Here is a 13,704-nt window from a genome sequence, read left to right as displayed (position 1 = left end):
ACAAATCTTATCAAGGAAACCTCATTATAGGTTTGGCTTAGGATCGTAAGTTGGGAAAGACTTGAATGCACACAACAATTCAAAACTGGGCAGAAAGCTTAACCAATGAAAATTACTCCTCCTTCCAATCAGCATAAAAAGGTATTTACTAAACATGGTTGTCAGAAAGAGGTGGTGGTGGTGGTGGTGGTGGTGGTGGTGGTGGTGGTGGGGGGGGGGGTGTTGGTCGACCCAGTTTTTTGCAGTTGATTTTTTGACTGAAATGTCTAGACTTATACATGAGTATATAGGGTATGTGTGCACTGGGATTCCCAAATGAGAGTGTAAGTGGTGTTAAGGGTCAGTTATTGTTGACTGGAGCAGGATTGTCCCATGTAATTCCCAGGTTCCCATTAGGAAGGCCGGGATGAGGGAAAGAGGGAAAAGCACCCCCAAGATTTGATTGGGAACCTTCACCGGCCCAAGGTTTCCTTTCCTTGTACTAGCCAGTGGCAAATATGTACTGTGTATTTAAGGTAGATCCAATCAGTGTGGAAAGGCCCCCTAGTGGGTTAAACCGCTGAGCTGTGGAACTTGCTGACCAAAAGGTTAGTGGTTCGAATCCGGAGAGTGGGTTGAGCTCCTGCTGTTAGTCCCAGCTTCTGCCAACCTAGCAGTTCGAAAACATGCACATGTGAGCAGATCAATATGTCTGTGGGAAAGGTAACAGCGCACCATGCAGTCATGCTGGCCATATGACCTTGGAGGTATCTATTGACAATGTCGGCTCTTCGGCTTAGAAATGGGGATGAGCACACCCTTCAGAGTCAGACACGACTAGACTTAATGTCAGGGGAAACCTTTACCTTTACCAATCAGTGTGGAAGACCTGGAACAACAAGTACTCTACTAATTTGCCTTTTCTAGCGAATCATTGAGTGGCGAGGTAAAGACTAAGTGTGTATTCCCCAAGATATTGCACAGATGTCACAGGTCCACACTAGAGATTGTGATGATATGGCCCATATGCTACAAAACAAGCTCCTGCTTAGGTTTGGAAGGAAAGCGGCACACAGACGCACCAAATAAGCAAGCAAAAAGGGCTGAGTTATGTAACACACAACATAGGTAGGTAAGTGAAGAGTAGAGAAACTTTTCCCCACCTTCAGATGCTTGTCCCCTGAAACTAAAATGTTCCTTTAGAGAAGGGATTGGCAACTTTGGTGGTTCCTGAGGCACATCCCACATTCTTTTTCTAAACATATTTTATAAAAGGTTTTTTTGGCCCCATTTTAATTTTTTTAATGACAAAAGTGGTGTGAGCTACATGTTGCTCAATTCCCATTATTGCTTTGTAAAAAAAAAAATCAACAATCTGAAAATGGAACACACAATCTGTACCTTGACTTTCAGTCCTGGCTTCTCTTAAGTGATATCAATCCAAATCTAGTCAAGCACTTCAAAATTATAGATACAAATATAGTATGTAGAGAAAAGCAAATCCTTATACCACATATGCTGCTTCAGAATTACTACAAACATTTGATATATGTTTACCATTAAAGGCCACACATTACTGGCTTGTTCACAGTGATTGAAGTTTACATTGTGAAACCTCCTGTTTAAAGATGCAGGACATTCCCAGACTATATTATGAAGTTTTTTTTACCTGTAGATGCCTTTTGCTAAAGCTTCAGCACATAACTGCCAAGCATCCGGAGATACCTTCAGCTGTTCAAAGTAGGCCAATGCCTAAAAATATTTTTTAAAAAGCTTCAGTTTGTAAATATGTATTTCAAAAGTATTGTTTACAGAAGAAAATAAAAATTGGGTACAGGACTCTGAAGCAAGCACATGCATTAGCAATTTTGTTAATTTTTATGAAGACAGAGTTGTAAAAAGAAGGGGAACACTGCACAAATATGATAAGAGGGAAAATCTGGGGAAATATAAGTGCAAGAAACAAAAACTGAAGAAAAGTTGCACGAGAAGAGAGATCAGAGAAAGACAAGCAGGAGAAAACTGTTACATCGTGCCTAACAGCATAAATAATGGAAAGTAGAGAAACTGCAGTAATTTAAAGGGATTAATATGGGGACAAAACTGAGATTGCCGAAGAAAAAAGGGAAAGGTAATAGGAAGAGGGCGGGGAAGTCAAAATTTACTGTGTGGAAACAATTTTCTGAAAAGTGGGAGAAAGCAGACTACAAAGATGCTCTGGTAGCAAAACAACGAGAAAACAGCTGATCTGGAATGCCACAAGGTCAAGATAATGATTATGATATGGCCCACATGTTGCAAAGCATGCCATGACAATTTTTTATTACAAGGTATGAAAGAAGTTGATAAAAAATCTCACAGAAGTCTATGAAATGGCATTGCTTAGCATAGGGCAGCGGTTCTCAACCTGTTGGTCCCCAGATGTTTTGGCCTTCAACTCGCAGAAATCCTAACAGCCAGTAAACTGGTTGGGATTTCTGGGAGTTGTAGACTAAAACACCTGGGGACGCACAGATTGAGAACCACTGGCAGAACAATTCTAAATGGACTTTGCATACTTTGGGACTTGTCAAACTTTTCCCTCCCCAAACCATTTATTTTGCACCAAAAGCAAAGTCATGATGATGTCCAATGCAACAATAAAGAGTGAAAAATTATAATACAAACTTACCCTTTGCCTGAATTCTAAGTCAGCATTTGGATTTAATCCGAGCAGTGCTTGCTCATCCATTTCTCCTGCTATACTCCAGCTTCCTTATTTGTAACAGGATTAGCCCATTCACCCCCAGTAGAAGCTGCACACATCTGCAATTGAAGGAAAATTGAGATAATGGTAAGAAGTAATGCTAAAGCCACTCTTTAACATTGTTTCCGCTAGTCTGTAGGATATTGCCTAGTCTTGTTTGCACATAATAAAACTGCATACAAAATGCTTAGCTTATAAATCTGGAAATGATATGATGAAAAGTTGATAGTCAATGTATTTCAATGGAGTGACAAAGTTTCGATAGAAAAATGATCAAATGGTAAGAAAATAGACGATATTTTAAGAAATGGCAACGAAATGTGGGAAGGAAAAGAGGTCATTGAGAGAAGAAATCTAGCTACAGTGAAAAAAGATCTGGCTACGACATGAAACACTGATGCAAGACACTACAGAGATGCTGGCAATAACAGTCATTACAATTCTTATCACGGGCACTGGTTATCTTTGCTGAGGATGATGGATTTTGTATTCATCATCCTCAACCTTATGGAGGTACCAGGGAAAACTGGAAGAGTCATACTGGGCCAGACAGATAAACCATCTGACCAAGTATGAAGCAGCTCCTTATCTTCTGAGTAAAATAGCAGCTGTCATTTCTGTTTATTATTACTGCTTTCCTTCTTACTTTCAGGCTATCAAGTGAAGAGTGAAGCATCCTTTTCAATTTATTCCAAAGAGGTTCAATCCAATCGTCAAGCATGAGAAAAGAGTTAGCTCTCAGTCAGCAAACAACACAGCGGCATTGGCAAGAGCTGAATCTACAGCATAAGTACTTGTCCCAATATCGTATTTTTCAGTATGAAAAATAAGTATCTTTCTAAAATGATATTTAAAGTAATAACAGAATTAAGTCATGTAAGCCTCCTAAGACTCCTGAAATTTTGTATATTTTCTCCAATGAAGATGTTTTAAATAGCTGACAATAGTACTTTCCATATTCCTTTTAATATGGATAGATGTAATGTTTCTATGGACCTCATAATATTGATGAGATCCTGTGGGGTGATTCATCAGCCTCCATGGCGAATTGGCAGGGCAGCCGGACAATTCCAGCGCCCTGTTGCGCCCACAACAATGCTTCCCCATCACACTCTCCCGTGCTGGTCCCGTTGTTCCTTAAGGAACACAGGAAACCTCTTGTGTTTGGGACGCAACATCCTAGGACGCTTGCGCCACAGTTGTTGTACGGAGCCCTGCCAAAAGTTACAGTGCATCATGTGATGGGTGGCATGAGGCTCCATATAAAATTTGTGCTGCAAGCATCCTATGGTGCTTGCAACCACCTATGTGATGAAGTCCTTACTGTGGTCAGGAGTTATTTTAAATCACTCTCTTGATAAAATATGTTTTTTAAAGTTCTGAGATACTGTTGTAAAACTCAAGAGAGTCCAGCAAGAAGAAGGTATGATGTACTGTGAAAATGTAAAGTACGGTTGCTTTAGTTCCATTCTAACTCATTGAAGGTGGCAGTTTTTCTAGTACCCCAGGTATCTGTTACACAAAATATTTTTCTCCTATCTATAACAAATGATAAGTCTGTGAGTTAATTCCTGGTGTATACACAGACCCAAGTTTAAGGAGTCCCTTTTATTCTGTATAATTCTTGTCTTACCAGCTCCAACAGTAGGTAAGTCATTTATTCACATATTCGAGCAGATTGTAACTATGGTATAAAGTTACAGGACCTAGAAAAATATATTATAATGTTTCTTAGCTTTATTGCTTGCTTTTGTAGACATGGCAAGTTTCATGGCAGCAGGTAAACCTGGATGCAGAGGAAATCTGGTCATGAAAAAATTAGATAGAGAGAGGAAGGACCTATCCAAAACAAGGCAGGAATGACACTGAATTATTTATGGCATGTTCCTTGTGCTGGTTGCTATTGTTAATTTCATCCTATCAAAGCAACCAGTAAGAACAAAACACTGTAGAAGGTTTCCTCTTCACTGCTAGCAAAATTCCACATTATCAAGCTCAAGTTCTTCTGACTCATTATGTTCTACCTCTAGCTACTAACACAAACATTATTTTTCAAACATATAATTAAAAGGAAAACTGGCAAGAACACATTGAATACAAAGATTGGTGTAGCTGATTTCATCAAGTGCAGCTTGAAAACCTACACTTCTATAACTGTAGTGCACTCCACCTATTTAAACTAGATTAAGTCACAAGAAGTGTGAATCATAGGAGCATCTGACTCACAGTTGTGAAGCCAGAGCCTATAAGATGGCTTTCATACTATTTCTTTGCCTGCTTTTCTGTGCCAGCTTTTAGGGCTAAAACACTTCCTAGAAGAGTTTGTTCAAGAAGTTAAAATATAAGATACAGATTAACACTGATTCATTTATACTCAAAGAGCAGTACTCCATGATAAAATACAGAAAATTCAACAAATAATTCATGCAATTTAAAACCAAGAGAGTACAAACATTAAGAGGTCACTTTAAACAAAAACTAACAAAACAAATGGGTCTAAGCCATAAGTCTCAAATAAATGAGATTATCAATACTATTACTGAAAAGGCTTGAACAATTATTAGTGACAATCTCAACAGCTTAAAAAAAAGAAAAACAACAATTATTTGTACCACCAAATTGTGCTACAAGGCTTCTTCAACCAATATAATGCAATGCACCCTGGCAGCCTTTAAGAAAGGCCTAAAAATCTGGCTCTTTTGGCTTGCCTTTGACAAATGAACGCATACTCCCATACCATGTCCGTCCCAATAAAGATCTGTCCTCTTGATACACTTTCTCTCATCCCTTAGTGAAGGTTAACCCCATTTTCACCCCTTCTGAGTTCTCCCCTCAGACACACACTACTCCATTTATTTATCTCACCTAGGGTTTTATCAATTTTATACTGTGCATTTGGCCCGCCCACTGTGGTTTTATTCCCCCTACCATTTTATTTTGCGTGATTTATTGAATATTTGTTAAATTTTGCATTTTACTTAATGTTTATTATCTGTTTGCTGTATTTTACTTTGCTATATTATTATTTGAAACACAACAAGATGAGTCCACAGCAGGCACTGGTTGTTGAATTGGATCACACGTCGGACACTTCCCAAGTGTCTAGGACTGTGTGATGTATCGGAGAATAATGTGTGCAGATCCCAGTAAACTGGCCTTCTGCAGCTGGCAGATGGTATTATTATTATTATCATCATCATCATCATCATCATCATAGTTTATTATGCTAACAATAAAATCCCATATATACATGTCTATTCAGAGGTAAGCTCTACTGAATCCAGTGAGGCTTACTCCTATGGAAGTAGGCATAAGTAGAAATAGTCCTCAGAATAATAAGTAATTATAGGAAAGCTTTCCCCAACTCTGTTCCAGATATATCATCCCTAGCCAGCATGATAACTGGTCCTCCTAGTTATAGAGATAACAGTCATATTACAACACAATTGGACATTGCTGGGCTCAGAAAGGCTTATATGATGGATCAAAGCACATGCAAGCAGGTAGGCACAAGCCTTATAATTATGCTCTGAACTGTATATCCTAGTACAGTTGACTTTCTACATTTGTGTTCCGCTTTTGCAGATTTCATTAATACCATCTCTTTAGATATCTCTAGCTCCCCCAGCACAACTATATTGTTGACTTAAGCCAAAAGCAAACCACAGCCGTGTGCTGGATTACCTAGAGAGAATACTTCTCTAGCCACTGGTGGGTCACCCAGTGACACTCTATGGCAATGGTTCCCAACCTGTGGGTCCCCAGTTTTTGGTTTTTTGCCTCCAACTCCCAGAAATCCTAACAACTGGTAAACTGGCTGGGATTTCTGGGAGTTGAAGGTCAAAACACCTGGGGACCCACAGGTTGAGAACCACTGCTCTATGGATTATGTTTACTATGCAGCAATCTTGGTCAATCTGTGGCCCATGGGCCGCAAGTAGCCCAGGACAACTTTGAATGTGGCCCAACACAAAACTGTAAACTTAGTGAAAACATTAATTTTTTTATAACTTTATTGCACATTTCTTGAGTATAAACTCCATTGACCACAACAGAATGGAACAATCAAAACATGCCATGTCTACAAGTATTAAAGTGCTATCTATTATTTCTATTATAATTGCAAACAGTTCAGCCAGAAGTTCTGCTTGAAAGTTTTAAAAGACTCTCCAAATAGGGCAACACAATAAGGATCTGGTTTTTGTTTTGTTTATGATTTTTTGCTTATCTATGGTGGCAGATATCACAGAAATTATGCAGAGCTCTCCCCTTTTCTTTGCTCATCAGGTATTGTTAGTGTTGACATAATTTATATGTGGCCCAAGACAATGTTTCTTCTTCCTACATGGCTTCTTCCAGGGAAGGCAAAAGGTTGGAGACCCCTGCCATAGACTCATGCTGGATAAGCTAGATTCCTAGAAAGGTATTCTCTCAGGTTTCTAAAAATATTTTATTTATGTGGGTGCCCCTAACTGCAGTAAATATGGAGGGGTGACTGTATACTTTTTTCTCTGCATTGCAAACAAAAGGATGGCCATTGTCAGACCGGCCATTTCTTAATACATGGTTTAGGTGGTTTATCTATACCTTACCTGAATTGACTGATGCATCTTGTATTATTTGAGATATTGTTCATTTTTTTTCAGTTTATTTTTGCCTGCCCTGTTTTCTGAGTCATCCTTTTATAAAAGAAATTATTTTTAGATTGGGGAGGTTTTTCAACATTCCTCAGGAGCGTCACCATGCTCTGAAGAGCTTTAAAAATCCTCAGTCACTTGTTTATTGCTAGTTCAATTGGGTCAACTTCTGTGAGGCATAAATGGTAATAAAAAAGCAGAACTTAGGAAAACCCCTTTGGGAGCCCAGCTTGTGGATTCAGGGAATTATAGTCCAAAAAGATGTCTTCATTCTGTAAAGCTGGCAGAATTCACTGGAACATAGCTCATGGTCACAACCAGACATTTATGAGTAAAAACCATAAAGCATGAACACGTTGAGTCCAAAAAAGACTGGGTATGAATTGAATAAAGACATGAGCTTATTACAATATATACTATTTTATAAGTCTAGAAATTTTAGTCAAAAATCCATTAAAAAAACCTGGGTAGATATATACACAGGTCAATGAGAGTCCTCACCTTATATGACTTCTACAAGAGCATATATAGTAGATTAAATCTCCAACCTTCCCTCCTTCTTTCTCTCCTTCCTTCCTTCCCTTTTTTCTTTCATTCTCTCCTTCCTTCCTTTTCTACCTCTTTCCTTCCTTCCCCTACCTTTTTCTTTCTCTCCTTTCTTCCTTCTCTACCTATTCTTGGACTGTAACTCCCAGCAGTCCTCCTGATTGATCTATCTACCTACTATCTATCTCTATCTAATCTATATATCTTATTTATCTGGAGAATTGCTGGGAGTTGCAGTCCAGAAATAGGAAACATGTACGGAATGAGAAGCAATCCAAGGAGAAGCAAGCTTGCAGCTTGGAAGCAGTGCTTTTGGAGCATCCTCCTCCCCTAAAGGGCTTGATCTAAGGGATGCTGGGAGCTAATGTTTTCGCACATGTGCTGTATCGTCATTTCGCTTTTTGGGGGTTTTAGGTCCTTTCCGTTATTTTTGGGAGGGGTTTATGAGTGATGGTCACTCGTTGGTCAGTTAGAAGTGTAGTGTCCAAATTTGGTGTCAATTCGTCCAGTGGTTTTTGAGTATGTTAATCCCACAAATGAACATTACATTTTTATTTATATAGATATCTTCCATATCATAGTTCCTGCATCTGGATTTTAAGAAGGCAATATAGCACAACCTCCTAATTCGCAGGCTCTTCATCCATGATTTCAATTATTCACACTTGAAAGAATATCTCCCTGAAGAAGTGTTTGTGGGCCTCTCCAGTTTCTTCAGTACTATTTTATAGTACGTTTCCAGCCCAAGCATAGTCAAAATTTAGGGTTTGCTTGTGAATGTGGGGGTTGTATTGCTTTTAAAAGCGCCAGGAGAACATTTCCGCCTCCTAAAACACTCCTCGACAGAGCTCAAAAGTGGCTTTGACTGAGCAAAGTGAAGACAAATTCAAAAGAGATAGAAATCCATAAGCAACAATTCACCACAAGATCAGTTCTCTGTTCTGTGACTTGATCTGGGATATCATTAAAAATAAATATAATAGTTCCTTGGTGTACTCAATGTCTTATCAGTAACAGTCGCTTTGTGAACCGCCATGGTCAAAGTAATTGCTGCCATCTGTTTTTTTATTCGTTTTACTCTCTTCCGTCCTCTCTATTTATAATCATTCAGTCACAAATCATTTGTGTTTAGACATCCCTCTAATTCAAGATGAAAGTTCATTCATCTGATGAAACTGACTGCAATTCATGAAAGCTGACATAGCAAGTCCGGCATTTTGTTAGTCCCAACAAGAATCTACTCACAATTAATTTAGTCCCTAAACGTAAATCTTTCTGTGCCACAGGATTTTCTCAAAATCTGTAAGTCATGAAAATATCAATAATTTAGATATTATAGCTATCAGGGAGCAAAGAAAGCAACAGGTTCTTAAGTACCATGAATGTGCATGAAGTTACGTATATCTAATTACATGCTTGGTAAGTGTTGCTGGTTGGCTGCTATTCAAAAGTGCATATTTATTGCACAGGATTTGCAGAGCAAGCCATCAAACCAAGATTGGATGAGGTACTTTTTTTGGACTACAACTCCAAGTATACCTTGCTGCATTCACTGGGTTCTATGGTCCAAAAGTACCATTTCCCAAACTATGTATCAAAACAATGTTTTCAGTAGATGTCTAATGTATAGGTGGAAAAGATCCAACACCTAAACGAGCTGTCAAAATTGAAGACCCATCTCTTCCGGCAAGCCTATCCAACCAGCTTTCAATCATGAGTTTTGATTTACATTCTATTACTGCTATAAGTTAATTTTGTATCTGTGTTTGGTGTATTTTTTTGTATTGGTGTGTTTTTATCTATGTATTTTATTATATATATATATATATAGTTCATAAGTTTTTGACTTTGTTGTACCCCACCTCAAGCCATCAGAAGCAGGTAATAAATAACATTTATTGTTGTTATTATTATTATTATTGTTATTGTTATTATTATTATTCACTGATCATTCATGCAAGATACTTGGGTGCATCTATGAATATGGGCTGAGCGAAGGAAGATCGATGCTTTTGAGCTGTGGTGTTGGAGGAAAGTTCTGAGAGTGTCTTGGACTGCGAGAAGATCCAACCAGTCCATCCTCCAGGAAATAAAGCCCGACTGCTCACTGGAGGGAAAGATACTAGAGACAAAGTTGAAGTACTTTGGCCACATCATGAGGAGACAGGAAAGCCTAGAGAAGACAATTATGCTGGGGAAAGTGGAAGGCAAAAGGAAGAGGGGCCAACCAAGGGCAAGATGGATGGATGGCATCCTTGAAGTGACTGGACTGACCTTGAGGGAGCTGGGGGTGGTAACGGCCGACAGGGAGCTCTGGCGTGGGCTGGTCCATGAGGTCACGAAGAGTCGGAGACGACTGAACGAATGAACAACATGAATATGGGAGAGCCAGCATTATGTAGTGATTTCAGTGTGGGCTTACAACTTCAGAAACTGGGGTTCGAATTCCTGCTCAGCCATGGAAACCCATTGGAATGATCTAAGGCAAATTGCACTCTCTGAGCCTCATAAAAAGGTAAAGGCAAACCCATCTCTGAAGAGATCTCAGCAAGAAAACCCTATGATAGATACAAATTAGGGCCACAGTAAATTGCAAAGGAATGGATGTGGGAATGCCGAGGCAACTAAAGAGTATCAGAGATGCACTTTTAGAGGAAGCTTCCTACTAGCTCAGGACTGGGAGCCACGGTGGTGCAATGGGTTAACCCCTTGTGCCAGCAGGACTGCTGACCTGAAGGTAGCTCCCGCCTTTCAGCTCTAGTTTGTGAGGACATGAGTGAAGCCTCCTAGCTAACATAGCCCAGCGTCCCCTTGGCAAAGTTCTTGCAGACAGCCAATTCTCTCACACCAGAAACAACTTGCAGTATGTTCTCAAGTTGCTTCTCACACGATTAAAAAAAAGTTCAGGACTCAACTCAGGAAAGGATCAAACCTTGCGTCTGACAGGAAGGGCAACCAGCTATGCAGGTACAACGGGTTCACAGTCAAGAATGTGGGAAAGTTTCACTTTTCAACTGTCCCGTTGTCATTTTTGCACCTGGTGTGATAAGAGCAGGGATTCCTCCACACATCAGACATACACTCCTTTTCGCTACATGCCAACAAAGTGGGAATGGAAGCAATTTCAATAACTGGTGCTGGGAGACATGTGATGCTTGTGACTGTAAGCACAATCCCAGAGTTGAAAGAGACCCCAAAGGCCATCCAGTTCAACCCTACTCGTCCACATGGTAACACACAATCAAAGCACCCCTGACAGTAACTGTTGGAAATGTGAAAAAAAAAATGTTGAGACATTTTATCATATGTGGTGGTTTTGTAAAAAGGCCCATAAATATTGGACTCAGATACACATTATATTGTATAAGATATTATAAAATTAATTTGACAATGAAACTTGAACTGCATTTGTTGGGGATGATAGATGACCAATGAGACAAGAAACATGGAATATTACTTATAGATATGACCACAGCAGCAAGAATCATCTATGCCAGATATGGAAAGAACCAGATATACTGATGCAAGATGTTTGACTGATGAAGATATGTGAATAGTTGAGATGGAAAAATTGACAAAGCTGATTAAAGAGAAAGTCTTGACCAATTTTGTACAGCTAGTACAAATTTATTATTTGTACTAGCTGTACCTATTATTTGTATTAGCTGGCACTCTCTGCCCCAGAATGTGGTGGAGGCTCCTCCTTTGGAAGCTTTTAAACAGAGGCTGGATGGCCGTCTATTGGGGGTGCTTTGAGTGTGATTTTCCTGCTTCTTGGTGGTGGGTTGGACTGGATGGCCCACAAGATATCTTCCAACTCTATGATTCTATGATCTGTCTTGATAGTTTTGGTTATATGCCTGTATGGAAGGCCCCCATGTATCCTAGTTCAAAACTGATATTGTGGGATTTTCTGACTTAATATTCTGGGTCATATGCCTGTGTTGGAGGGCCCTGTGATACTAGTTTATTCAACCAACTCCAGCCCCTTCTACACTGCCGTATAAAATCCAGATTATCTGCTTTGAACTGGATTATATGGCAGTTGGGAGTCATGTAATCCAGTTCAAAGCAGATAATAATAATAATAATAATAATAATAATAATAACAACACTTTATTTGTACCCCACTACCATCTCCCCAAGGGACTCGGTGCGGCTTACATGAGGCCGAGCCTGAATACAACAATACAAACAAAACAACAACAGTACAAGCAATTAAAATAAAACATAGACAATAAAATATACAACATTATCAATAAGACAACACGCAGTTAAAAACAATGGGAGGCCAAATGTAAAGTTAAAATGGAAATAATGCTGGGACATGGACGAAAGGTGATAGTGGCGTTTGTGGAAGTGCATACGAGCAGATCTAAAAGTGTAAAGTGTGGATTATCTGATTTGATAATCTGGATTACATGGCAGTGTAGAAGGAGCCCAGCTCCCTAAACCAAACCGTGGCTCCTCTTGTCTTCACCCATAAATTATTCCCCATTAGAGAAAACAGCAGTGCCTGGAATATATTCTCAATATCTGTACAATTGCAGGAAGGCAAGCAGCTGATCTTAAGCTTCGTGACGATTCGTAACAGGAGATAACTTCAGACAGGTCGTTAGGAATTGTTGGAGTTAAAGAGTCCAAAACACCTGGAGGGTTGAAGTTAGGCCATGTCTGGTGTACACTGTGGAATGAATACAGTTTTGACTACAATTTAACTGTTATGACTCAATGCTGGGGACATCATGGGAGTTGTAGTTTGGTGGGGCCTCAATTGGAGGGAAGGCCTTATGGAACTACAACTCCTAGGATTCCATAGCATGGAGCCTTGGCAGTGCAAGTGGGGCCAAGCTACATCCATTGTACTACAATGTAGATCAGGCATGGGCAAACTTGGGCCCTCCAGATGTTTTGGACTTCAACTCCCATCATTCCTAACAGCCTCAGGCCCCTTCCTTTTCCCCCTCAGCCGCTTACTGAGGGGGAAAAGGAAGGGGCCTGAGGCTGTTAGGAATGATGGGAGTTGAAGTCCAAAACACCTGGAGGGCCCAAGTTTGCCCATGCCTGATGTTGATGCACCCAACTCATTACAAGCTGAGGGAATAGGGGAGTGACGTCACCGTGGAAGGGGCGATTGGGATGACGTCACAGAGTAGCAGGGCCCCCTCCTCGGCCTCCTGAGGCAAGCGAGGCCCCTCTTCTCCCCGGAGGAGCCACGTCAGAAACAGTCCCTTCCTTCCATTACTTTCCCCACTTCTCAATCGAGCAGGATCGGGGTCCCCTCGCCTTCCCGAGAGGCCTCCAAAGCCAAAGGAAGGGGCCCCCGACGCCCGGCAGGAAACTCACCCCAAGGCTCCCCGGGAGATGCCCTCTCCTTCGCTCGCTTTCCCTCAGCGCCGCCCGGGAAACTGCCACACTGCGCTCTAGACTACAACCTCCGGCATGCCCCGCGGCAAAAACCCTGCTCGGAAGCCTGGGATTGGCTGGTATAGAACGCCCCGAAACAGCTGCCAATCAGGACAGAGAAATGCGTGCCGGGAATTGTAGTCCTCTCGACGCCCGCCTGGATTTTTTAAAGGAGACGTGCACCCTTTCCGAGCATTTCTAAAGGGACGAGACTGTAGTGATTTGTGTCCTTCTTCCGTGGGGGTTTCAGTGGAGGTCTTCCTAATAGGAAGCTGTTTACGTCCATGGCTTCCCCTGAGCCGCGTGTCAACGCAGCGCACAGCTCACTAGTCATGGCTTCCCGAAAGGGATGCTGGGAAGGGTAGTTCCGTGTATAAACATTAGCGCCGC

General features: G+C 40.7%; 1 protein-coding gene across 2 annotated transcripts in view; it reads right to left on the bottom strand.

The window, feature by feature from the left end:
• XPOT (exportin for tRNA) overlaps positions 1–13,626 on the bottom strand; it is a 36,622-nt gene extending 22,996 nt beyond the window's left edge. Inside the window, exons 1-3 of one of the 2 annotated variants that reach the window (XM_060777529.2) lie at positions 13,255–13,626; positions 2,651–2,784; positions 1,649–1,731 (exon numbers count right to left, since the gene is read on the bottom strand). In XM_060777529.2, coding sequence (XP_060633512.2) covers positions 1,649–1,731; positions 2,651–2,710 — 143 coding nt within the window. In that variant the 5' untranslated portion in view covers positions 2,711–2,784; positions 13,255–13,626. The other variant, XM_060777530.2, reaches the window with a different exon arrangement.
• Between the last annotated feature and the right edge of the window lie 78 nt (positions 13,627–13,704).

Source organism: Anolis sagrei, chromosome 5 (genome assembly GCF_037176765.1).
Source record: "Anolis sagrei isolate rAnoSag1 chromosome 5, rAnoSag1.mat, whole genome shotgun sequence".
NCBI classification, from domain to species: Eukaryota; Metazoa; Chordata; class Lepidosauria; order Squamata; family Dactyloidae; genus Anolis; species Anolis sagrei.
The sequence above is the reverse complement of the archived record's forward strand: the minus strand, read 5'-3'. Positions and strand labels throughout refer to the sequence as shown.